At 54.5% G+C, this 26,903-nt stretch overlaps 1 protein-coding gene across 1 annotated transcript; it reads left to right on the top strand.

The window, feature by feature from the left end:
• The first annotated feature begins 2,935 nt into the window (after positions 1-2,935).
• VIL1 (villin 1) lies at positions 2,936-26,554 on the top strand. The gene is made up of 20 exons (XM_035007137.1): positions 2,936-2,962; positions 8,256-8,341; positions 8,656-8,730; positions 9,566-9,762; positions 11,079-11,187; positions 11,351-11,461; positions 12,885-13,087; positions 13,193-13,271; positions 13,441-13,539; positions 14,208-14,361; positions 14,927-15,027; positions 15,116-15,253; positions 15,856-16,014; positions 17,059-17,238; positions 17,738-17,883; positions 18,574-18,718; positions 19,194-19,382; positions 20,557-20,625; positions 22,141-22,281; positions 26,113-26,554. The coding sequence occupies exons 2-20, from the start codon at positions 8,267-8,269 to the stop codon at positions 26,224-26,226; spliced, it is 2,484 nt and encodes an 827-aa protein (XP_034863028.1). The 5' UTR covers positions 2,936-2,962; positions 8,256-8,266; the 3' UTR covers positions 26,227-26,554.
• Positions 26,555-26,903: the final 349 nt, after the last annotated feature.

The following is a 26,903-nucleotide window of genomic DNA, read 5'->3' as shown; positions in this document are numbered from 1 at the left end:
ACTGATAGATGAATAGGTAAAGAAGATGTGGTTTATATATATATATATACAATGGAATATTAATCAGCCATAAAAAGAATGAAATCTTGCCATTTGCAACAACATGGACGAGCTAGAGAATATAAATATGAAATAAACCAGTCAGAGAAAGACAAATACCATATGATTTCAATCATATGTGAAATTTAAGAAGCAAAACAAATGAACAAAGGGAAAAAAAAAAAAAAGGAGACAAGCCAAGAAACAGACTCTTAACTATAGAGAAAAAACTGCTGGTTACCAGAGGGGAGGTGGGCGGGGGGGATGGGGGAAATAGGTGATGAGGATTAAGGAGCATGAGTGTTGTGATGAGCACTGGGTCATGTATGGAAGTGTTGAATTGCTATATTGTACACCTGGAACTGATATAACACTGTATGTGAACTAGACTGGAATTAAAATTAAAAACAAACAAACAAAACATATGTTCTCCCAAAAACTCTTGAGGCTAAATTAAAAGGCAAGAAGCAAACTAGAGAAAAGTACAGCTTAAATTATAGGCAGATTACCAACCTTAATACATTAAACATAAACAACTCAACCAATTAATTAAAAATTCACAAAAGAAGATGTAGCTAATATATATATATGTCTTAAAATGGTCTCTTCCACTGGTAATCAAAATAACATAACTCAACACACACAATGACTGTTTTCTTTTTGGCAGTCAGACCGACAGAGTTTTTTAAAATCTGGAGCCTGGTGCTGGGGAAGATGTAGAGAGACAGGCAGTCTTCTGGGCTGCAGGTGGTACTAGAAATTAATGTGACTTTTCCGGAGGCCGATTTGCCTGATCACATCTTTGATCTAGCAATTCCAATTTTAGGAGTTCATCCCAAAGAAATAATAAGGGATGCAATCGAATGGCAAGGATTTAGCAATAACAGGGGCGCCTGGGTGCCTCGGTCTGTTAAACATCTGCCTTCGGCTCAGGTCATGGTCCCAGGGTCCGGGGATAGAGCCCAGCGTCGGGCTCCTTGCTCAGCGGGGAGCCTGCTTCTCCCTCTCCTGCTCTCCTCCCCTCTGCTCATGCTTGCTGTGTCTCTCAAGTAAATAAAACCTTAAAAAAAAAAATTTAGCAATAAGAAGAATCACCACGGCATTCTTTGTAGTATCAAATAAATGGATATAATTCGGAAGTCCAATAATGAATTATTGGTTATATAAACTATGATATCTATCTAATGGGTTATCATGAGACAATTAAAATGCAGTCATGAAATAACATACAACATGCACAATAAAAAGGATAGATAGAAAAATAGATATTATATACATGTAGTACACATACACAGCATATGTACTTGAAAGAAATACTCGGGCGCCTGGGTGGCTCAGTTGGTTGAGCGACTGCCTTTGGCTCAGGTCATGATCCTGGAGTCCCGGGATCGAGTCCCGCATCGGGCTCCCTGCTCAGCAGGGAGCCTGCTTCTGCCTCTGACCCTCCCCCCTCTCATGTGCTCTCTCTCTCTCATTCTCTCCGTCTCAAATAAATAAATAAAATCTTTAAAAAAAAAAGAAAGAAAGAAATACTCAAAAATAAATCACTTGAAAGAGATACTCCACAGTAAATCACCGATTTATTTGTAGATTATCTCTGTAGTGAAATTATAAATGTTTTTCTTTTCCTTTTTGCCTGTCTGTATAACTGAATGAACATAGACTCCTTTTTTTTTTTTAAGATTTTATTTATTTATTTATTTGTTTATTTATTTATTTGAGAGAGAGAGACAGAGACAGAGAGAGCATGAGCAGGGGAGGGGCAGAGGGAGAGGGCGAAGCCAACTCCCACTGAGCAGGGAGTCTGATATGGGGCTCTATCTCAGGATCCTGGGACTATGACCTGAGCCACCCAGGCGCCCCTAGACTCCTTTTTATGCAGGAAAAAAGATGTTCTTTTAAGAAACAAAGTAGCACCTGCCATGTGTTTACTCCTCTTTGCAGACTGTTGGTGAGCATGCTCACACGTGCACACGCGCACGCGCGCACACACACACACACACACACAGCCTCCAGAACTCTGGGGAAGGTGTGGCCAGGAGGAGGGGCTGCCCTCACCCTGCCCACTTCATCCTGCCCTCCAGAGGACCAGGGCTCAGAGGGGACAGGAGAATTTCTGTAGGGGTCAAGGTTGGGGGGCAGCTGCCCAAGGTGCTGAGTTTGTCAGCAAAGCGGACTTCAGAGCAAGACCCACCCCGAGAGGGCTGCCCTGGTTTCCTGTCATCAGTGAGAAGGGCTGTCCAGGATCGGGGTTGGAAATGGAAGCCTTGGCTTCTGGGAGAAAGTGGCAGAGTCCAAAGGCACTGGTTTATGGCAGCTAATAAACATGCCAGGTGGAGTCAGTACCCGGGAAGGGGGTGGGGGGGCAAGAAAAGCACCCGTGCCCCCTCTGAGCAAGTGTCCTGCCGAGTGAGAGACCCGTTCGGGTGCCAGCCCCTTCGGTCCTGGAGGGGTCGCAAGTGTGAATCCCTGGCTCTGCATCGGGGAGTCCTGCTCTATGCCCTATGAGCCCTTCTCCCAGGGAATGAGGGAGGACGGCCGAGTCTCCTCATCTGGGTTGGGAGAAGGAAGGGTCCAGGCTCCCCTGCCTTCTGTGGCCGGGGCTGTCCACGCACAATGAGCGCCAGAGCCGTGGGCAGAAATGTACCCTATCCCCGGGAGCTCGCTCACGCCCAGCCAAGGGTGGGGCCCACTGGCTCTGGCTGTCAGGCTGTCGCTGGGCTCCACGGGCTCCCAGGGACCTGGCGGGCACCTGCCTCCCCACCCCCTCACCCATTCTCTCTCTCTCTTTCGCTGGGGCCCTATCTTCCCTTATATGGTGAAGGCAGTTCCTGGGGGGGGTGGGGACAAAGGTTGCTTTCCTGCAGCCAGCTTACCATAACTCCCTGAGACCTCCCAGGTGGCAGCTGCCTCCCCCAGACAGGTAAGGCAACCCTGCAGGACACTGGGACAGTAGGTGGTGGGGGGCAACAGGACAGGGGGCAACAGGACAAGGGCCCCTGCTTCTTGCTGGCAGCGTAGGGCCACCTTGGAGCGGACGTGAAGGAGAGGCTTGGCACTCTGGAGCGTCTGGAAAGAGCAGGGAGCCCAGTGTGGCTTCCTGGGCCTCCAAGGAAAGAATTGTACAGTCTGCACTCCAGACAACAGCTCTTTCAGAGCCGCACCTGACGCTAACTTCACTTCAGGTGTCAACCATCCCGATTGCCCTGAATGGGGAGAATCTGGAGACACGGGACTTTGAGATTTAAAACTTGGACACTCCTGGGCAAACCAGGACTAGTTGGTCACCCTGACCTCGCTCTGCCTCCCCTTCCCCCGCCCCACCCCGTCTCTCTGCCCATTTGTTCTTTTTTTTTTTTTTTTTTTTTTTTAAAGATTTTATTTATTTGACAGAGAGACACAGTGAGAGAGGGAACACAAGCAGGGGGAGCGGGAGAGGGAGAAGCAGGCTTCCCGCCAAGCAGGGAGCCCGATGCGGGGCTCGATCCCAGGACCCTGGGATCATGACCTGAGCCGAAGGCAGACGCTTAACGACTGAGCCACCCAGGTGCCCCTGCCCATTTGTTCTTCATCTGAAACGGTTTCTTTCTTTGTGCTGCCATTCCCCCTGACACTGCTGGGGCCTCGGCGCTCCTGGATCCTAGGATGTGAGCAACAACCCTCAGGAATTAGATGGGCAAAGACAGAGAGAGGCAGGGGGCTGGTGACTGGCAGGGCCCTTTTGGCCCCCATCCATGCTTGGTCACCCAGGCATGCAGCTCTGTCCCATCTCCCCTCCACCAGGACCTGTCATCTGGCCTTACCAGCCATGGTGGCCCCATGTAGCTGAAATGGGTCGGGGGGAGGTAGGAACCAAGTCCAGACCAGGGTCTTGGACATCCGGTCCACCCCTTCCCAGGAAGCCTGCAAAGGCATCCCAGGTCTGCAAGGGGCAGAATCTGCAGCCTGGGATGCTGGGGTGTGTCCTCTCTCCTCGCTCTCACAGGCCTGGGGAAGCAGGAGGGTGTCCTGGGTTCTAGGGCCTGCCACACCCATGTCTAGCTCAGAACAGCATGACTGGGAACTGAGAGCCGTGACAGCACTCCGCAGCTGGAACCCTGACGGCAGCAGGGTGGCAGTTAAGCAAGGAAAAATGGGACCTGGTGGTGCAGGAGCCCGAAGTCCCACCAGGGCTCCAGCATGATCCACCCCATCCATTCCACAGTTCTGCCTTTAAGCTCTGTGAACATTTGTTGAGCACCTACTATGTGCTAAGAGTTGGGGTCTGCACAGATGAACAGTCTAGGTCCTTGACCTTGGAGACCTCAGACTTAGAAACAGATCCTTCATCACCACGTGGTTAGGGGGTCAAGGGTGGCATGGGTCCAGGATGCCTTGGAGCCCTTGGGAAGGGGTCCTTAGTCTAGCCTGAGGATTCTGGGAAGGTCTCCTGGAAGAAATGAGAACTAAACTGAGTCTAAAGGAGCATGTAACGTTCAGCCATGTGAGGAAAGGTGGGGAGGGCATTCAGTAAAGGGAAGAGCAGGACTAAGGACATAGGGGGAGGGGGAAAAGCAGCCTGGGGGGCCAAGGCAAGCAAGCAGTCCAGCATCACTAGAAGGCAGCAAGCGAGCAGAGAGAGGTAGGGGTGTGGCAGTGGGCAGGCAGGAGGGACATTCAGGTGGACAGAGGGCAGGAGAGGGAGGGTTCCAGGGTGTTGCCCAGATAGCTGACTTTGGGGGGTCTGGGAGGAATGGCGCCCTTCCTCAAGTAGGGGACAGAGAATACTGGGGACCAGGAGTGAGGGTGGCAGCCAGCAAACTCCAGTTGAGGGAGAAGGCAGTGCATATGCAAACCTGGGGCCATGCTGTGGGCATGGGAGAGTGAGGAGCCCATAATCCTCCCACCAGGTCAGGAGCAACAGCCTCCCTGGGGAGGGCCCACCTGGGGTGGGGGGCAGGGGTGTCTGCTTGGACCAACATGGATGAGAGCAGGAGCCGTCGGAGAGTATCCGTGGGGGTACCCTTGGGGTAAGAGCTCACCTTTCAGGGCCGCCCTCCTCAGGATCCCCTTGCCCCCCACCCCAGCAGAGGCTCCCCCTTACCAGTTCAGGCTGCTAGGGGTCCCGGATCCTGATTTTCCTCTAGGGAGGGGCGTACTGGCTTTTCCAAATCCCTGCTCCCCCAAATCTCCACTCATCTGATGGGCAAGAAGCGCCTACTCCTGTCTACCCTCAATTCCATTTTTTTCTTTTGAAGATTTTATTTATTTATTTGAGAGAGAGAGAGAACGAGATGGGGGAGGGCCAGCAGGAGAAGCAGACTACCCGCTGAGCAGGGAGCCCCGATGCGGGACTCGATCCCAGGACTCCAGGATCATGACCTGAGCCGAAGGCAGTCGCTTAACCAACTGTGAGCCACCCAGGCGCCCTACCCTCAGTTCCTCTTGCTGCTCGCTCTTAGGATCAGAGCATGTCCCTAGAGGTCATCTGGTTAACCCGACCCTCCCCCCATCTCTAGATGAAGAACCGGGCTCATGTTCATAGAGCTAGTGAGTGTCAAAGAATCTGTCTCGGAGAAAGGAAGATGTAGACCAAAGTGGTAAATGAAATAACACAGAAAACATTTCTCCTTTGTACCCAAATTGGTCCTACTGACCCAGGGGTCCTGGGAACCTACGGTCTCTGTGGGTTGAGAAATACCTCATAGAGGGGCCATGGCCCACAGGGGCATCGGACAGGGCCCAGGCACCAGGGGTTCCTACACAGCGCTGGTGACCGGATGTGGTCCCCTGATCTGCCCGAGGGGGTGCTAATCAGAGGCTGGGCAGGGAGACCTTGACCCAGACTCCAGAATGCTGGGGAGAGAGGTCACCCCTCAGGACTCAGAAGAGGGAGTTTCCCAGCAGTAAAGGGCCAGGTCATTGTTCCAAGAGGTGACTCAGAGTCAAGGTGCCATGAGAGATTAGATAGGGAAGTTCCAGGCTGTCAGCGCATGAAGCCTGACCCTCGGGGCCACACGACCTTTCATTCATTGTTCATCAATTCAAGGAGCATTCAAGGAGCCTTCTTGGAGGGCAGATCTGTGCCAGGCTGTGCCAGGCTGGGTGGTGGGCTTGGTGGGGAATAGGGGTGGTCTCCAGCTTGATAGGGAGATGCAGAAAACCAGGGATGAGAGTAAATGGGGACAAGCCGATCCCCACCCTGGCTCATAGCAGAGTCTCTGGGAAGTTTTTTGTTTTAAAGATTTTTATTTATTTATTTTAGAGAGAGAGCAACTGAGTGGGAAGGGGAGGGGGGAGGGGAGGAGAGAGAGAGAGAGAGAGAGAATCTTAAGCAGACTCTGTGCTGAGCATGGAGCCCGACATGGGGCTCCATCTCACAACCTTGAGAACATGACCTGAGCCCAAACCAAGGGTTGGACACTTAACCGACTGAGTCACCCAGGCGCCCCTCTCTGGGAAGTTTTAAAAGTCCACATGCCCCGCTTCCCAGAAGGCAGAAAATAAAGTACCCAGGCCTGGGCCCCACCCAGGCTAATTAAATCAGAGTCCCTGGGGATAGACCTGAGCAGCATCAAAGCACTGGTATTGTTTAAAAGCTCCCTAGGTGATTCTGATGAGCAACTGCAGCAGGGAATAGAGCTACAGGTGAAAACAGAATGAGCCATAAAAGATACCATAAAAGAAGCTTGGGGAGGGAGGTTTCTTTCAGCTCAATGGGTGGAGGCTGGTTCACACTGGGAGAGTTTACTCTGCCATCCACTCATCCACCCATCCACCCATTCACCATCTATCCATCCATCCATCCATCCATCCATCCATCCATCCATCCATCCATCCACCCATCCATTCCATCCATCCACTCACCTATCCATCCATCCATCCATCCACCCATCCACCCATTCACCATCTATCCATCCATCCATCCATCCATCCATCCATCCACTCACCTATCCATCCATCCATCCATCCATCCATCCATCCATCCATCCATCCATCCATCCACCCATCCATTCTATCCATCCATTAACCCTTCCAACCATCCATCCACCCATCCATTCCATCCATCCATTAACCCATCCAACCATCCATCCATCCATCCACCCATCTACCCATCCAGTCCATCCATCCATTCACTCATCCATCCATCCATCCAACCACCCATCCATCCACCCACTCTGCAAAGCGCTCACATGGTGTTAGATGCTGGGGGTTCAGTACTGAGCAAATATGATCCCCGCCCTTGTGGGGACTAGATCTCGAGCACCACCAGAACAGTGACCGAGGGGTGTTTGGGGATAGCTAGGAAGGAACATGAAACTGCCACATACACTTTTTCTACTGTGGTAAAATACACATAAGATTTACCATTTTAACCACTTTAACGGACACAGTCCAGGGGCGTTCAGGACAGTCACGATGTTGTAACTACAACCACGGCCACTATCTAGTTCCAGAATTTTTTCATCATCCCAGATGGAGACTCTATGCCCACTAGTAGGCCCTCCCCTCCCCCCACCCCAGCGCATGACAGCTGCTGATCTGCTTGCTATGTGTATGGATTTGCCTGTTCTGGATGGTTCATATAAATGGACTCACACAACACATGGCCTTTTGTGTCCAGTTTCTTTCACGAAGCATAATGTATTCGAGGGTCATTCATGTTGCAACATGTATTAGCACTTGGTTCCTTTTTGTGGCTGAATAATCTTCCATTGTGGAGATATATACCACGTTTTGTTGCTGGACATTTGAGTTGTTTCTACCTTTTGGTTATTGTGAATAGAGCTGCTATGAATTTCAAGTACAAGTTTTCTGTGAACACCTGTTTTTCCTTTGGGGTAAATACCCTTTTTGGCTCTTATTTATTCTTCGCTTTCCTTTTTTTTTAAGCAGTCAACATGGCTCTGATAAAAAATTTTCAAAAAGAAAAAGTGTTTGGGGCTAAAGAAGGGCCTTGAATGGCAAGCTAAAGAATGGGGGCTTTAATCAGGTAATAGGGAGTCAGGGTAGGGGTTTGAGCAAGAGAGTGACAAGATCAGAGCTGGGTGGGAAGACTGGAGGCTGGGCCCTCGGGCCAATCAGGGGCTGGGGAGGAGCGCTAAGCCCTCACCTCCCCAAGTCCCTGAGCCCTGGCCTCTGGAGCTGTTGGGAGCTCTCCAGGCCTGTGCTGGAAGGAGAGCACCTGAAACGCTCCCAGCTCCTCAGTCCTTGCTCCCACAACCCCCCTCCCCTAGGCTCATCCGCCATGACCAAACTGAGCGCCCAGGTCAAAGCCTCCCTCAACATCACCACCCCCGGGGTGCAGATATGGAGGATCGAGGTGAGGCCCGCCTGGGTGTTGGGGGCTCTGCAGGCTGGGGTGGACTGAGGGAAGGAAGGAGCCTGAGATTGCTCTGCCTTCCTGGGGTTCAAGCCCTTGGTGCCTGTCCCCAAGGCCACCCTCCTCTCTTCTCAGACCTCCTCCTGCTCCTTTTCCTCCTCCCATTGTCACATCCAGTCTTCTGGTCAGCTTCCTCAGCCCTCCTCCTGCTGGTTCTCTGCCTCTCCCAGCTCTCCCTGGGGTCAAGGGAGGCAGGGCAGCTGGGGGTTCTGGGTGGTCCAAGGCAGCCCCTCTGAGCTCCTTCCTCTCCCTAGGCCATGAAGATGGTGCCTGTTCCTTCCAGCACCTTCGGAAGCTTCTATGAAGGCGACTGCTACATAGTCCTGGCTGTGAGTGGGGGGCGAGCACGGGAGGGTCTGAGCCGACGGCAAAGGCCTCTGCAGTGTCAGAGAGGAAGTTTGAGGCTGGGGGCGGGAAGGAGGGCTGGCCAGGTTTTACCCCTAGCCAGCATGGGCTGGGTGTGCCCAGGGGCCCCGCCTTTGGTAGCTCTGCAGGGTGAGAGGTAGAAGAGGCTCTCCCTGCCCTTGGCTCACTGAGCTCCCACCCGGGGTGAACTTCTTTGAATTTATAGTCGTGGGGACCCTCTGAGCGAGTAGGATGTCACCCTACCTCAGGTCCACATTTCCGAAATCCATAGTCCCCTTCGTTTCACCTTCTTGGTTTTTGCCACATCCTGTACTATTTAATGCATTTGTATTTGTCCTTATATTGATGCGCTTTTCAAATTTAAATCCATTTATTTAAAAACACAACTCCACATCATTATCATAATAAGTGGAAGGTGGTGTCCCAGGTCACAAACAGAAAGTAGCTATAAAATATTTACTTTAATCCTTTCCTCTGCACATTGGCTTGCACACCACCGAATCACCTCACAGACCTGACGGAGCTCGCACCTCACCTTGGGAAATGCTGCTCTAGGCAACCAACTTATTTCCAAGACGAGAGGAGCAGGACCCTGAGGGTCTCTGAGAGTCTGTGGCGGGGTGGGGGCTGTACTCTCGGCTCCTGACCACCCGCGCCGTGCGCTTCCCGCCTCCCCTTGCCAAGCTCACCCGCGGCCCAGGCCCCCTGTGTGTGCGAAACCATGCAGAGCAGGGAGGCGGCGGGAGGGCGTGGGAGCCCAGGGCCTGGGGCACACCGCGCATCCCCTGTCCTCCCTAGATCCACAAGACCGGCAGCAGTTTGTCCTATGACATCCACTACTGGATCGGCCAGGCCTCGTCCCAGGACGAGCAGGGGGCGGCTGCCATCTACACCACACAGATGGACGACTTCCTGAATGGCCGGGCCATCCAGCACCGTGAGGTCCAGGGCAACGAGAGCGAGGCCTTCCGAGGCTACTTCAAACAGGGCCTTGTGTACGGAGGGGTGCGCTGCCGGCGGGGAGGGACGGAGCTCGGGCCAGCGCGGGGAGCCTCTCGGGGAGACCCACAGTGGGCTTTTGGAGACCTCTGTTCTTTCAGCTTCCCTGCCCCCTTTCCTGCCGCTGCCCCATCTTTGGTCTTTATCCCTCTGTCTTTAGCTGCCCCAGAGGCTGTTGTGAAAGTCTGCGCACCATGTATTTTTGTAAATCAACCCCTCTTTGAATGTTCTGGAGAGCTCGGGACCGAAGGAGGCCTTCCAGGGCATCACATCAAGTCTTCCCTCTGGCCCGTGGGCGGATGGCTACTCTCCATTCTCTAAAGGAACACTTTCACACTCAACACGCTGATTTCTACCTTTTCTTGAAAAGTCTGAAGTTCTGGCCTCTGGGCTTTTCCCGTGGAAACACACAGTCAAGAGTCAAGTTGCTACTGAGCAGTAGGATAGGCCGGGAGCTCTCCAGTGAGCCACGGTCCCCACCCCTCCCTTTCGTCTTGCTCCTCTTCTTCCCATACTCAGAGCAAGGGCCCATCCCTTTGGGCATTTGAGCTGGCCTCTCTCCTGTCTGCTTGGGCTGCCCTAGCAAAATATTCTAGAATAAGTAGCTTAAGTCACAGAAATTAATGTTCTCACAGTTCTGGAGGTTGGGAAGTCCAAGATCAAGGTGCTAGCTGATTCGGTTGCTGGTGAGAGCCCCCTTCCTGGCTTGCAGACAGCCACCTTCTCGCTGTATCCTCCCATGGTGAAGCGAGTGAGCAAGCGCTCTGGTGTCTCTTTCTATAAGGGCACTAACCTCATCACGGAGGGCCCACCCTCAGGACCTCATCTAAACTTTATCAAAATCTACCCCTCCCAAAAGCCCCATCTCCAAATACCACCACACTGGGGTTAAGGCTTCAACATAGGAGTTTGGGAGGGGACACAATTCAGTCCATAGCATCTCCCCTCTCCCCCTTCCCTGCAGCCTCCTGTCCTCCGAGTTCTGTCCTGTCCTTCCATCAATCCACATCACCATGCGCCCTTCTTTGCGGGCCCTCTCAGCAGGGCAGTGTCTGCGGGGCGGGGAGTGAGGCACCTAGGGTGCAAACTTTAAGGAGGCTAAGGAAGGTCACACACATGCACGCAGAAGACTGACCTTGCACTTGCATGATCCTGAGAGCGAGTACCTCAGAGTGGGCAGCTGAGGCACCTCGTGCACCTCAGCCTAGTCCCGGGCCCAGCCCTCAGATGGCCCCAGTGGCAGCCGGGCACCCCGGCTCTGTCACGCCTCCCAGCCCGCTCACTCCCTTGGGTCAGCTCCGTCTCTTCTCAGGATCCAGAAGGGGGGTGTGGCTTCTGGCATGAAGCAGGTGGAGACCAACTCCTACAACGTCCAGCGGCTGCTGCATGTCAAGGGCAAGAGGAACGTGGTGGCCGGAGAGGTGGGCATTGGCCCGGGCCCTGGGGCATGGCCTCCTGTGTCCCCTCCCAGCCTGGGTGGAGGGCAGAGGCCAAGGAGGGGTGAGGGCAGGGAGGAGGCAGGGAAGAGCCGTGGACTGTGGCAAGTATCTGAGTGGAGGTTGCAGCTCCCCTCTGGCGTTCCAGGTGGAGGTGTCTTGGAAGAGTTTCAACTGTGGGGATATTTTTCTCCTGGACCTGGGGAAGGTTATCATCCAGTGGAACGGGCCAGAGAGCAACCGCATGGAGAGACTCAGGGTAAGCGCTGCCCATGCACCACCCCTCTCCCCAGTCCCACCCACCCCTCCCCCGCCAGTCACACTCGCCAGACGTCTGCCACCCCCAACCTGCCCCCACGTCCCCAGGCCCCTCTCGGCTGACTGCCCTGGACGGTGTGTTCCAAGGTAGATCTGAGTCTCCGTGTGTATGTGGAGAGGTACGCACGCTGGGGTTTGCATGAGTTCCGGGACTCAGCCACTGAGGTGTGACAAGTCCCTGTTATGTGGTAGACCCTGTGCCAAGCATCGCGGGTGCCGTGGTGAATGGCCTCCAGCTGGCCATCGAGCGGGGGACACAGACATGAAGGGAGTAGCTGAGGAGTGAGGGGTGGGCGTGTGACATGGGGGGTTCTGGGAAGGCTTCCTGGAGGAGGTGGGGTGGGGGAGGGAAGGCCCTAAGGCAGGGGAGAAGTGGCCGGTGCCGGGCAATGGATGGCGATTACAGGGAGCTGGGAGAAGGGAGAGGGCTCGCTCTCAGGGCGTGTTCGGGGGCCAGGAGGCGGCATGAGAAGGCTGGGGTCTGTTCTCGGTGCCCAGGAGGTCTGAAGGTCGTCCTGACTTCTGAGTGGAGAAGGGGTGTGGAGCGGCTGCGGGGATGCAGGGAGCAGGCGGCCCTCTGCGTGAGGATGGGAGCAGGTGCCCCAGGCCCCGGGGACAGGAAGGGGGGATCCACTGGCCTTATGCGTGTGGCGGATGGGGCCGAGGAGAGAGGGGCGTTGTGCCTGAGCCACCATGGAGTGGATGGAGTGCCATTTCCCGAAATGGGAAAGACCAGGAGCAACAGATTGGGGAAGGTGGGGGGGACCGAGTTCAGTTTGGGGCATCTTAAAACAGGTTATCATGGAAGTTGGGTAAATGAGAGGAGAGCAGAGAGCTGCTCTGGGGACAGAAATAGGAAGAAGTCCTGGGACTGGGGCTGGCAACTGAAATGCCAGTCCCCAGAGCAGTGGCCACTAGGCTGAGGAGGGGGAGCCAGGGTGTGAGTGTGTGTGTGTGTGCACATGAGGAAGTGTGCCGTGCACGCGCGTGTGTACATACTTGCGGCCGTGTATATGCACGTGTGTGTGTGCGCGCGCGTGCACATGCGAGCTCACTTTGGGGCAAAGAGACTGAGTGCTTTGATATCCAGGGCTCGGCTTTTGTCCAAAACTGCAAAGTAAAATCGCAAATTTCAATGTCAAAACAGAAGGCCCAGCAAGTGCACCCCAAATACCCTCCTGCCAACAAGAAACCTGCTTTCCCATGGGGTTCACTTGGTGCACTCTCGGGGGTACAGGCAGGACAGGTGCCTTGTCCCCTGGGGCTGCCGGAGGGGCGCCCAGGCTCTCCTGGCATGGCTGGGGGTGGCGGACGCGTACCCATCCCCCCGCCGGCCTTCACGGGTCACCGGGGCCTCCCTGCAGGGCATGACCCTGGCCAAGGAGATCCGAGACCAGGAGCGGGGTGGGCGAACTTACGTGGCGGTGGTGGATGGGGAGAATGAGAAGGAGACCCCGAAGCTGATGGAGATCATGAACCACGTGCTGGGCCCGCGGGGGTCACTGAAGGCCGCAGTGCCCGACGACGTGGTGGAGCCAGCGGTCAAGGCCGCCCTCAAGTTGTACCAGTGAGTGTCCAGCTGGGCTCCTTGTGGCCGCGGGGCGCTCCCCCGGGGGGTGGGAGGGTTGGGCTGTGGGACCCCTCCCATCCCTGCTGTGCCTTTGTCCTGCAGCGTGTCTGACTCAGAGGGAAAGCTGGTGGTTAGAGAAGTCGCCACGAGGCCCCTCACCCAGGACCTGCTCAATCACGGGGTGAGAGGGCGTGGAGACCCCCAGCCCCAGCTCCCATCTCGCTGCACCCTGCCCAGTCTCCCCCAAGTGGGAGCAGTGCCGGGGGCTGGAGTGGGTCCGTGCCTGCCGCTCTGCGGCCCGGCACCACCGGCTCAGGCCCCCATGCTGCATCCTTGTCTCCCACCTCTAGGACTGTTACATCCTGGACCAGGGGGGCCTGAAGATCTACGTGTGGAAGGGGAAGGATGCCAACGCCCAGGAGAGGACAGGAGCCATGAACCAGGCACTGGTGCGCAGGGGGGGGGTCCAGGAAGGGAGAGGGGAGAGAAACAGATGCAGCAGGGGGAGAGGAGTGGGGTCAGACCCGGTGTAGCGCTAGGCAGAGGCCTTGGAAAGCTCTGGGCCTGACCCAGCTAGGGGTGCTGAGGGTCAGTTCCGTAGCTGTCTTGGGGGTTTCTCTGCACGCCAGGGGGCCAGTCTTCAGGCCACCTGGGGGCCTCCTCAGGGTGTGAGCTCCCACCTCAAGCTCGGTTCAGAGAAAGGGAGAAATGGAGGCTGGCCTTCCCGCAAGAGGGGATTGGGTCAGCCGGCGGGTTGGGACCAAGTCAGAGTTTGGGGTCATTATTAGGGCTAGAGTCAGTAACCCTAGCTGGCTTGGGGTCAGCATTAGAATGGGGGTTGGGGTCAAGGTTAGAGAGGGCAGCTGATGATCGGGGTTAAAACTGAGGTAGGGTCAAGTTTGGGGTCTCTTTGGGTTTTGGGGTTGGGGCCAGAGCAGGGTTTAGCTTTGGGGTCAGCACTGGGACTGGGGTTGGGTTCAAGTTTGGGATTGGGACCAGGGATAGGTTTGTGGTTCGGTCTGGTTGGGGTTCGAGCCAGGCTCTGGCTTGCATTGGGGGCGGGGCTGTGGGGGGCTAGGAGAGGGACACAGACTCAGCCACCCCGTCCTCTTCCTAGAACTTTATCAAAGCGAAGCAGTACCCGCCGAACACACAGGTGGAGGTGCAGAATGATGGGGCTGAGTCAGCCGTCTTTCAGCAGCTCTTCCAGAAGTGGACCCTGCCCAGTCGGACTTCAGGCCTGGGCAAAACCCACACCTTGGGCTCTGTGGGTGAGGGCCGGCCCGAGGCAGGGTGGGGTCAGGAGCCGGAGTGGGGCTAGGAGGGCCCCTGCACCTGTCCTCCCTCCCGGACCCGCCTCTTCCATGCGCTCTTTCCCCCTGGCGCTGGGCTCCCCCGGTGGGGGGGGGGGGGGGTACACGAGGGAACATGAGTAAACTGAGCTGTCACAAAAAGGAAGCTGAGAAGCACCTGTCTTTCCTTTGGAATGGGGTTGTCTCCCTGGAAACCAGATAGCGTCAGTGTCTCACCAGACAATATTTGCTGAACGCAAGCTCAGTACCAGGCCCCTGGAGGAGGATGAAAGGGTTGTCCCTCTCCTGGCCCCTCTGGGAGGCCCTGGTGAAGCCCGAGTCTTAGGGATGGGAGATGGGGTTTCGCATTATAACTGCCACTCTCCAGCTCTGTGACCTTGGGTAAGCCATCCGATCTCTCTAGCCTCAGCTTCCCCATCTGTAAAACGGATCTAAGAATTGTAGTCATCACTCAGGGCTGTTGTGAGGACCTGGGGGACCTCAGCTTATGACAGCTGGTGTCCTGATCCCCCCACCCCCCCAGCCAAAGTAGAACAGGTGAAGTTTGATGCCACATCCATGCACGTGCAGCCTCAGGTGGCCGCCCAGCAGAAGATGGTGGACGACGGGAGCGGCGAGGTGGAGGTATGGTGAGGGTGGGAGGCGGGTGCTGGGTGGGGCGGGGTCGGCGGAACCTGTCCTGGCCCTCGTACCAGCTTGGTACTGGCCCCAGGTGTGGTGCATCGAGGACCTGGAGCTGGTGCCGGTGGACTCCAAGTGGCTAGGCCACTTCTACGGGGGTGACTGTTACCTGCTGTTGTACACCTACCTCATCGGCGAGAAGAAGCACTACCTGCTCTACATTTGGCAGGTCAGGCCCCACCCTTCCCTGTCCCGAGCACAGCTAGCTCAGCTCCCACTCCAAGTGGCCATCACCCTTGAGTTGAATACCTCTGGTGATGGGGAGCTCACCCCCTTTTCCATCCTGGGACTGTTTAGGCTATGAGATCCCAGTGGTACAGGGTACCCCCATTCACAATCCTTGCCCCTTCTCTGAGTTCTTGGAGTCTCCCTTCCAATTTCCATGGCTTCCAGAACATCCCCTTCATCTGCTCAAAGCACCATGGATTTGTGGGTCCAGATGTGAGTGCACAGGGAGATGCTTGGGTGCTGGGGGTAGTGGTATGATAGCCATGGTGTGCCCCCGAGTAAGAAGGAGAGGAGGTCTGGGGTTAAGGGCGGAGTAGCAGGTGAGCTAGGGCTGGCGGAGGGCCAGGAAAGGATTAGGTGTGGGGCTGGGCTCAAACGGGTCTGGGTCACGTGGGGTTTGGGCTGTGGCCAGGGCGGTATTTGGTGGGGCAGACCGTTTTGGAGCTAGGTGAGAATCGGGGATGGAGTCGTTGCTGCAGCCGGGGATGGGCTCAGAACGAGGGCTGGCCTCGTCCCCCCAACTTCCATCATGCTTGTCCCCAGGGTAGCCAGGCCAGCCAGGACGAAATAGCAGCCTCTGCCTATCAAGCCGTCATCCTGGACCAGAAGTACAACAACGAACTGGTGCAGATCCGGGTCCCAATGGGCAAGGAGCCACCACACCTCATGGCCATCTTCAAGGGACGAATGGTGATCTACCAGGTGTGGCTGCTGGCCTGAGGCGCCTGGCAGGACCGACGATTGCGGCGGGGTGGGCATCAGGAGATGGGGAAGGGGACCCAGGGCGGGCCTGGGGGTGAAGCAAGCACTTTGTTGGAGAAGACTGTGTGAGGCCCCATCACCCATGTGGAACCAGCAATAGAAACCGCCACTCCATAGGAATGAGTATGGAGCGTGGGCAAGTCCCGTTCCTCTCTACACTCCACCCCCCCCACCCCCACCCCCACCCCCGCCCCGTCCTCTGCATGAGAAAGGTAGTTCTTTTGGCTAGATTTGCCCACCTGATGAACCTATCCAAACAACATTGGTGCCTTCCAACATAATGGAATAGACATCTCCAGCACTCGTTTAAGAAATCAGCTGTTTATGGAGCACCCGTGAAGCCTGCAGCCCTCTGCAAGGTGCAGGGGCTGGAGAAGGAGGGTCTTGTTGGGAGAGCAGGGAACTAACAGCCCGAGGCACCGTGTGGTTAAATGCCAGACACGCAGGTTGGGTTCGCTGCCCAGTGTGAATACAGTAATCTGGGGCAGGCAGGGAGTTCGTGCTGGAGGGGGGTTTGGAGGGGCTCTTGACATCAGGGTCAGAGTTGAGGCGCTCAGCAGAGGTAAAATGAGGGCATGCAGGGCAGGGGGCACAGCAAGGACAACAGCCCAGAGGAGGGGATCCACGTAGAGCAGGGAGAAGCCTGGCTGAGCTAAAGGGGAGAGTCTGGAGAGAGCAGAGTGAGTCTGGAAGGGCAGTTTGCGCCTGCATCATGTGGCGCCTGCAAAGGCTGGGCTGAGGAGCTGGTTCCAGCCTATGAGCAGTAGGGAGCCATTGTGGATTTCTGAGCAGGGGAGTGTCATGACAAAAGCAATGTTTTGGAAAGGTTAGTCTGGTGATGATGCGGCAGAGGACCTGGGGGCGGGCAGACCCCACCCCAGCCTCTCTTCCACTCTGTTCTCTATGCCCTTCTTGAGAACCTTCCACTGTCTGTACTAAATTGCTCCCACCTCTCTCTCTCTGCCTTCTCCACACCTGCTGCAGGGAGGCACCTCCCGGGCCAACAAACTGGAACCAGTGCCCTCCACACGGCTGTTCCAGGTGCAGGGAACCAGCACCAACAACACCAAGGCCTTTGAGGTCCAACCCCGGGCCAGCTTCCTCAACTCCAATGACGTCTTCATCCTTAAGACCCCGTCCTGCTGCTATCTGTGGTGCGGGAAGGTGCGTGCAGTGGCCTCCCCCTCCCCAAGTGGATCTTAGGGGTCCCCGGGCCTCAGGGGAGCCCCTGGCCAGCAGGTCCTTCTGGCTCATTTCCCAGCTGCCCCTAGCCAGTCTCCCTCCACCCTCACATTCTCTGCCTCTAAGTCCGGTTCAGTATCTCTCGTTCTCTTTGTCCCCGGCCACCCTGCCTGTCCCAGTGTTGGTCTGTCTTTGTGTCTGGGGCTCTCTCTCACTATCCTCATACCTGTCGCTGCCTCTCCGTTGATCTCAGCCTCTTGGATGCTTTCTCTTGCCCTGTAAGGAGAGTGCAGGCTCCTGTACCCTCTGCCGTTCTTTGGAGTGTCAAGGACAGAGGAGGGGTGTGCATGGGGTCCTGATCCAGGCAGGAGGGGCCCTCTTGGACCCAGGAGCTCTGGGCCAGTAAACATGGTGGAAGGGTGGGGGTAGGTGTGGCAGTAGAGATGGTCTCCCCCAACACAGCTGACCCCCCTCTCCCCAGGGCTGTAGCGGGGACGAGCGGGAAATGGCCAAGATGGTTGCGGACACCATCTCTCGGACAGAAAAACAAGTGGTGGTGGAAGGGCAGGAGCCGGCCAGCTTCTGGGTGGCCCTGGGTGGAAAGGCTCCCTATGCCAGCACCAAGAGGTAACTGTGGGGTCCCTCTGCCTCCAGCTCACCTTCTACGCTGGGGAGCCTCCCAGCCCCTCCAGCCCATGGCCCAGAGTCTGCAGTGAGCATGGACTGAGGACTCTGTGTACCAGTCCCCAGGGCTACAAGATGAAGAAAGAACGGGCGGCCCAATGGGCCCTGAGAGCCCCGTGAGCCCAGGGGCATGCCTGGGGCCCGGTGGGGGTTTTCTTGGCAAATGGAGTTCACGGGCTAGGAAGCAACTCAAAGAGAGGGGCAGGGCTTGCCCTGGGGGACGAAGCTGCCAGAACCCTGTCCTTTAGTCCCGACACAGGACCTGGATGTTGAGAAGCCCCAGCTGGAAACACTCTTTCCAGTGTTTTTTCTAAAGCATACCCAGGGTCCACTATTCCCCCGTTTAAAGGGAAAGGGCATTCCTGCAGTGGCCGGAGGAGGCCTAGAAGGAAGATATCAGAACTTCCCAACGGGCCTGCAGAAGAGCCTCTGGAATGCTCGTCCCGGAAAGGCAGCGGGGACTTCTGCCTTGGAGCGCTCTCAGACTCTTGGGAGGAGGGGGGCACTTTTCGTGTGGTCAGAAAAAAGAGCGTTTTCCTAGAAGTTGGGCTTTCTGTGTCGGAGTTCTGCGTCCTCCATTTTTCCTTCCCCACACCTTCTTCTTGCCGCCACAATTTTCTCTGCATCCTGCAGACTGCAGAAGGAAAGCCTGGCCATCACCCCCCGGCTCTTTGAATGTTCCAACCAGACCGGGCGCTTCCTGGCCACAGAAATCCCCGACTTCAATCAGGATGACTTGGAAGAGGACGATGTGTTCCTGCTCGATGTCTGGGACCAGGTAGGATTGAGGTCTGGGGCCCTCCCTTACCACCAGCTCAAGCCCCAGGGCCAAGAAATGGTGACTTTATGGACAGGTAAGTTGTGACATTTTCTGGGCTCCCTCATTCATTCTTCCTGGGAGTAGTATTGTGAACAAGAGCCTAAGGAAGAAGGAGGCGGGTAGAGAGGAACGTTCCGGAAGGGGCTGCAGTGCAGGACGTATTTTCCCAAAGCCCCGTTTCTTTCACATGGCAGAAGCACGTTTCTGAGGGTCTGTGGCTCTGGAGAGGCCGAGAGTCCCACACTGGCAGAGTCTCCAAGTAGAGGACACCTGTCCAACCTCTTCATCTCCCAGATGCAAAGTCGAGACCAGATGGGGCCTGCCCGAGGTCACTTGGCTCCACTGTCGGTCCTCAGAGCCTGGCGGACCCCAGGCGGAGCACGGTGGGCCAGGGAGGACAGGAAGGCCTACCCGAACTCTGGATTCTCCTCAGGTCTTCTTCTGGATCGGGCAGCACGCCAAAGAGGAGGAGAAGAAAGCTGCAGCAATCACAGCACAGGAATACCTCAAGACACACCCCAGCGGCCGTGACCCCGAGACCCCCATCATTGTGGTGAAGCAGGGACACGAGCCCCCCACCTTCACAGGCTGGTTCCTGGCATGGGATCCCTTCAAGTGGAGTGTGAGTGGCCAGCGCCCCCCTGATCCTTCCAGCCCAGCACGACCTTCTCCAGGAGGCCGCTCACGGCACACCCCAAGGGCAGGGCGGACTTCCAGGCTTTTCTATTCATTGTGATAGACGACCAGTGACAGATTTTTAAAGGGGTTCTAGGGGACCTCGAATAAAAAGTCAGACTGCGTAAGCCCATGAAGCCCCCTGGTGAGGGAGAGGGAAGGAAGTCTATCAAAAACCCGGGCTCATGACCGTGCCTTTCTTGGGCACGAGATGTAGCTCAGAGCTGATGGACATTCTTACTAAGAGCTGTACTGACCATTTGAACTTAAATCAACTAAAGTTAAACAAAACTGAAGATTCAATTTCTCACAAGCCCCAAGCTAACTGCTTCGTAGCCACTCATGGCTAGTGGCTCCCAGGTTGGACAGCGCAGAGAAAGAACATTTCCATCACTGTAGAAACTTCTCCGGGACAGTGTTGGTGCATCCTCAAACCAGATGAAAATGACACACGGCAGTTCTTTAAAGGACAGACGAATGTCTTCCTGGCACCCACTTCTAAGCAAAATGGCTCATACGTGTGGTCCTTACCTGAGGGACGCTGAGCTGGACTGCCACAGGACTTTCCTGAACTGGCCCCAGGTAGAAGCAGAGGGCAGGTCCTCAAAATGGAAGCCCGTGCACGTTGTCTGCAGGAAGGAGGAAGGCTAAGGCCTGGTGACTTTAGGTGCACAATGGCCGTCATGATGCGCCATGCTGGGGGCCAGGCCCTGGGCTTATAGAGATGCGGCTCCTCGTGGAGCCAGCGTCCCTTTGACTCCCTTCACCTTTCTGCGGCAGGGTCCCCCTCCAGGCTCTGGGAGGGGAGGAGGCCCCTGGCTTCCAAGCCCCCCATATTCCCCAGAGCCTCCATAGGGGAGGCAGCTTCTCCAGGCTGCACATGGCTGCCCACACTGCCTCTGAGGGTGGCCTCTATCCCCACGTGGGGCTGAGCAGGGCCTTTCCTGACCATCAGCCCCGTGGGTGTTCATCCTCCCGTCTACCCTCCTTTTTCAGGGTCCCTCCTCCAGCCCCCACCCCTGGGCCTTAGGCCAGCCTTCTTTCAACCCCCCGAAAGGAAAAAATTCTTCCATGTCCTCTGCTGAGAGCTGGGTCTAACTTGTTATTGGCTTTATGTGCAGAACACCAAATCCTATGAGGACCTGAAGGCGGAGCTTGGAAACTCTGGGGACTGGGACCAGATCACTGCGGTGAGTACGGGGCAGGTGGCTGGCTGATGTCGCAGCCCCGTGGGAGCTGAGAAAGCTCCAGAAAAGATAGCAGGGTCCTGGGCTTCCCTTTCCACCATGTCCTCCCACCGCTCATGGAAGTGCTTCTCCCTGTTGAACTTCAAGGCCTCCTGCTGTTTCTTCTCCTCCATGGCCTAGACTGAGCATGCATAAGAATCCAGATGATGAGAGCCAGGAGCGAGGTGGGGACAGCTGGTTAAAATGCAGATCCCGGGGCGCTTGGGTGGCTCAGTCATTAAGCGTCTGCCTTTGGCTCAGGTCATGATCCCAGGGTCCTGGGATCGAGCCCCACATCGGGCTCTCTGCTCAGCGGGGAGCCTGCTTCTCCCTCTCCCACTCCCCCTGCTTGTGTTCCCTCTCTGGCTGTGTCTCTCTCTGTCAAATAAATAAAATCTTTTAAAAAACAAAAACAAAAACCACAGATCCCGAAGTCCCCTTCACTCCCCCAAATTCTGGTGCGTGGAATCGGGATGAGCCCCGGGAACATGCCTGTTTTAAATGAAGAGCCAGGTGATTTGATGTAGTTAGTCCATGGACTATACTTAGAGACAGAATGATTTGTCTGCTGTGGTCACCCTTGGGGTCCTTTCTCCGGGTGCAAACTGCAGTCCCTCAGTTAGTGAACAGAACCCCGTGCGTTGAACCTGTTGGCCCGGGGTTATGGGAATCTGAAAGCAAAACCTTTCCCTCAAGAAGTTCATAGCCTCGCAGAGGAGGCAGGGCCAAGTAGACTCTGTAGAAATGTGTCCAGAACACGAGAGCAATTCCACAAGCACGCTGGCTTAATCAGCAGATAAGGCTGGCTCCTCAGCCCCACCCGCAGCCCGAGTACCCTGTGCCCTCAATAAACCCTTCTTGGTGGACTGATGGTTCAGGCAGGAAAGCATGGATAGATAGGTCAAGGCTAAGGGAATTTACTGATGACAGTTTCATAACAGATAAGAGAAAGAGGATCATAAATGTCCAAGGTGGACCTCGAACATCTGTGGGAAGCCATGGAGAAGTTCATAAGTCATAGAACAAAATAATCATCTTGGATCCATTGGCTTTGGTTGGATACAAACCACCAAGTTTTAGCTCACAGATCCAATCAGGTGTTGTGTTCTTTTTTTTTTTTTTTTTTAAAGATTTTATTTATTCATTTGAGACACAGAGATACAGAGAGAGAGAGAGCTTGAGCAGGGGGCGGAGACAGAGGGAAAGGGAGAAGCAGGCTCCCTGCTGAGCCAGGAGCCCAACGTGGGGCTCAATCCCAGGACCCTGGAATCATGACCTGAGCCGAAGGCAGACGCTTAACCATCTGAGCCACCCAGGCACCCCAGGTGTTGTGTTCTTATGAGGAGTGTGCATATGGGGGTCACGGAAGGCTTCTCGAAGGAGATAATCTAGAATCAATGTTGACTCCAGAGAGAAGGGCAGCCTGGGAGGTAGCCACAAACCAGCAGAATGAACCAGTGGTTTCCTTCTCTTCCCTAGGAGATCACCAACCCTAAACTGGACATGTTCAATGCGAATAGCAACCTCGTTTCTGGGCCTCTACCCATCTTTCCCCTGGAGCAGTTGGTGAACAAGCCTGTGGAGGAGCTCCCCGAGGGTGTGGATCCCAGCAGGAAGGAGGTAGGTCAGGCTCGAGGATGAAGAAAGCTGGCTGGCCATCTGCTGGACAACACTAAATGACCCCCAGATTGTGCCCTGCAGGTGATTAGGTGCTGGGGATGCCCTGGTGAACAAAACACACCTGGTCTCCACCTTCACGTGAGGTGACATCTCAGTGGGGACAGAGGGTTCAAAGGACCCTGATTATACTATGATTTAATTTCAGTGATGGTAAGCGCTACAAGGTGAACTACAGGTGCCATGAAGGGTCTTCCAAAAAGGAACCTGACTTAGAGAAGATTTCCTTCTGAAAGGTGAACAGGAATTATTCAGTCAAAACGGATTTTTCCTGGAGAAGCGAACAGCATGCGTGAAGCCCAGAGGCAGGGAATGAGCACAGCGGGGATTAATTTTAAAAAGTTTAAAAATCTTAAAAAAAAAAAAAAAAAGATTTTATTTTTAAGTAATCTCTGCGCCCAATGTAGGACTTGAACTCACAACCCCGGGATCAAGAGTGGCACACTCCACTGACGGAGCCAGCCAGGTTTTATAAAACCTTTAAAAAAAAAAAAAAAAAATGACTATAGCTACCCAGTGAAGAAGGGACTGGAAGGTGGCAAAAGCAGTGACCAGAGGCCGGCTGAGTGGTGGCTGGGGAAGTGGAGGGAAGGAGGGGGTTTAGAGGAATTTTAGGAGGTAAAGTCAATGACACTAGGTAATTATTGGATGAAGGGTGTGATGGGGGGGGCAATTGCATCATTTTCGGAGACAAAAAGACCCTGGGTCAGACTGAGCTTAGAGGGGGACAACCGTGAGTATGGGGGTAGCCATGCCGTTTGAGGCACCCGGGGACATCCCGGGTGATGCCTATTTGGTGGGCAGGCTATTCAGAGACCCGCCAGTGCGCGGTGCTTCCGGTGGCTGCACCTGCAGGCCCACGCGGGTCACTCGTGGGGAGAGAGTATGGCAAGAAGAGAGCTTGTTAAAAATACATTTCCAATATTCATTCCCACTATAGGCAGATCCAAAATGGATGGCTGATCTAGCGTGATGGGGGTATCGAGAGACAACGTACTCTCGGGATGATAAACCATAAAGATGTCTTGCTAATGAATTAAGGAATCTACAGAAGAGAGATGCCTGATTTCTCCAACAAGTCTGTTAGGGGTTTGGGCCCGATATATGTTTAAGTGTATGGTTCCCAGAGCATTTGCATCCTGCCCTTCACCTTGGAGACCATGTTCATGCATTCTTTCCCAGATCTACCCATCTGTGTCCTCACTGGAATATTGGGACGATCCCAACATATTTTTTGTAACAGTAATATATGAGTATTATTTGCCCAGCCCCTGGTATGTAAATGTAAGCTGCTGTTACAACTGCCTGAGGAAACTGGAGGCAGGGCACGTGACTTGCGTGATGTGCCTGACGTAGCTACTTAGCAGCAAGTCAGAGCAAGGACCAGGGCTTCGGAGTTCTGCCGCTCCCATGGTACCATGTGGCTCCAGGTATTTCTAAAAGGAGGGGCAGCTGGTGTTATTGAACCCGGTGACTGATAGGAGGCTGGATGGTGAATTCGGAATGGGACAAACAGAATCAAGACAACCCTACCATGGTAGAAACAGTCTACAGAATCTAAGATCCTTTTTAAAAAGTCGGTTGTCTGTTGCTGATTTTTTTTTTAATGTTTTATTTATTTATTCATGAAAGTCAGAGAGAGAGGCAGAGGCAGAGGGAGAAGCAGGCTCCCCGCCTAGCAGGGAGCCTGATGCGGGACTCGATCCCAGGACCCTGGGATCATGACCTGAGCCGAAGGCAGACGCTTAACCATCTGAGCCACCCAGGCGCCCCTGTTGCTGATTTTTTAAAGGAGATTTATTTGAGAGCGAGCGAGCGAGAGAGCACGCACATGCAAGGGGTGGGGAGAGGCAGAGGGCGAGGGAGAGAGAATCCCGAGAGACTCCTCTCTGAGAGCGAAGCCCAGCAGGGCTTGATGTCCAGACCCCGAGATCATGACCTGAGCCGAAACCAAGATTCGGACGCTCAACCGACTGCGCCACCCGGGAGCGCCAGTACATTCTTGTGGGGGAAGCTGTAGGTCAGTGTTAAGTGGGGAGAGTAGGAGAGGACTTCAGGCCTGACTGCTCCAGACTCGGAAGGGGAGCCAGTGACGATGAACAGTGGGGTGGTGGGTCTGGCTGCAGGCAGTAGCAAGAGGATAATCTGAGTGTTTGAGTACCAGTGAGTAAGCCACAGAGAGGCGGATGTGGGTATGGGCGAGGCCAGTCATCAGCTGGCAGGATCACAGAGTCCAAGAGCAGGACTAGCGGAAAGCTACAAGTCCATGGGGATGGGCAGTTCCTCCTTTCTACCCTGGGGGTCAGAGTCCAGAAGCCTCAGCCAAGCCGTGGAGCCAGCCTGGCTGGGGCCAGGGAGGGCACCTGCAGCCACAGCTGTGAGGGACCTGGGCCAGGGGTTTGCTACAAACCAGTTTGGGGTAGGCAGCTCTTCCCCATCCACGGATGCCCAAACCACTCACCTTTCCTCTCTTCTTCCCTGCTTGGGGGAGTGGGCAGGCTCTCGGGGGACTTGAGAATGCCCAGGGGTGGGAGGCAAACCTAAAGACAGGTTAGAGAACTGAGGCGTCAGACCCATCTGAGCTTGAAGTCCACCTACAGATGTTGTCCAAGCTGTTCAGTTAGGGCTCTCTGTAGGAGTGGGCTCAAATGCTCTCCTCGGGTTGGCGGAGGGGGTGGGGCTCACACTGAAAAGAAACCCATGGCTTTTACCACCTCATCCCCTTCTTGGTGCCTGGGGAGCAGAGATGAAGGTTGGGAGATGCTGTTTTCTAGTAGCTTCAGTTTGGGGTTCTCACATGAATGTGCCTTGAGGGTACCTGGCTTGCTTTAAGCAGTAGCCCTATTACATTGTGTTAGCTGGGAGCAAATGTCATTTCAGGCAATCCCCTCATCTTATGGAGAAAGATATATACCCCTGGCTTAGTTAGGTGTCTCCCAGTCAGGATCTCTAAGCCAAGAGTAAAAAGGTAGAATGGCACTATCCAACCTTCTAGATCATTCATAGGATGGAAGAAGCCGGTATGAGTCATCCAAATATTTTGTTTCCCAGGGGGTTTTGCAAGTGGCACAGCTGTACCTGGACGCTAGACTGCTGCTTGCTGGGCCCGTCGCGCTGGGGCGGCCAGCCTGCTCACTTGATCCCCGGCAAGGTAGCACCCAGGAGGGCGAGCGCCTCCCCAGGGTCATGGCTCTCTCGAGCAGAGCTGGGCCTCCTGTCGTAACAGCAACGGAGTCTCATATATTCAGACCTGGGCAGATTCCTTTCGGGGGCTCATCTGCTTACTCTGTGGGCCAGATTTACAGAAAGTAGGATCCTCTCGCTTAGGTTCACTGTTTACTGAGTACAGATGAACAAGATACCTTGTTTCCAGTGCCCTTTCATGCGTAATATTATTTTCATCTCCATAAAAGCATTACAAAGAAGCAAAAATTGGCCTTTTTTTCCTCCCATTTTAGAGAGAGGAAAACTAAGACACTCTCTTAGCAAATTCCCTAGCCAAGCGAAGTCAAATGTCCTGATTCTTATTTCAGAGCTAGGGTGCACTTGTCAGCAGGAGCTCAATCTACTTCATGCTGCTCATGTTCCAAATTCAGGGATCACACTTCTTAGACCTCAACATGCCGCCTGGCTCCTCCCCATCTCTTTCCGGGTTCTCCTGACGTTACCTATTTTTGTTCTTCACGTGACTGCTCTGTCACACCTACAGGACTCATCCAAGTCAACCCTGGGCGAGAATGTGACTGTTGCCCTCTGGTCTCTCTCTTCTTCTAGAAGCACCTGTCCATCGAGGATTTCACCAAGGCCTTGGGGATGACACCTACTGCCTTCTCTGCCCTCCCTCGATGGAAGCAACACCACCTCAAGAAAGAAAAAGGCCTGTTTTGAGAAGCAGGAGTGGTTGCGGTTGGAGAGCAGTTCCCTACCCTGCTTTCAATTTCCTTGTTTTCATGACTGGTGTATTAGTCCTATACTAATTGAAGTGAAATTTTACCTGTAAGCAACCTATTCTTCCAGAATGGTACCTCCATAAGGACAGTGTGGTCCCAATTTCAGCTCTTAAGAAGGTGGTCACATGGTTTCGACCATGGGGTGTTAATGTCACTTTTAACCATCCTGTTCTAGAGCTTTCCCTTCTTAGAAGAGCAAACACTCCACAGAACATTCTAATTCTGAGGAGTCATCCCTAGGTTTTCCTCTCCTGTAAGTCGTTTTTAACCATGGAAAGTGGGCTGAAGCCTTTTGCAGTTTCACATCTTTCCCAGAGTAATGGCTTTTCCTTCTCACATACTTTCCTCACTGACTTAGGTGAGAAGTTAAAGGGCACTCCTTCTTTGCAAGAGTTGAATGGCCCGGGAAAGGGCCCCGTTAGGAAGTTTCACAACACTAACCTGTTCCCAGAGAGAGCAGCATACCCACTGGGTCTAGAACAGAGGTCATTTCACCCCCGTCTGGTAATAATAAGGCAAAGGAAGAGCTTAGCTAAGGCCAATGCCGAGTTTACAAAGTGTTATCCAGAACCTCTGCCAAGCTTCCCAGGCTCCTGCAGTGAAAACGAGAACTCG

Source organism: Mirounga leonina, unplaced genomic scaffold (genome assembly GCF_011800145.1).
Source record: "Mirounga leonina isolate KUSES-001 unplaced genomic scaffold, KU_Mleo_1.0 Mir_151, whole genome shotgun sequence".
Taxonomy (NCBI): Eukaryota; Metazoa; Chordata; class Mammalia; order Carnivora; family Phocidae; genus Mirounga; species Mirounga leonina.
The sequence above is the reverse complement of the archived record's forward strand: the minus strand, read 5'-3'. Positions and strand labels throughout refer to the sequence as shown.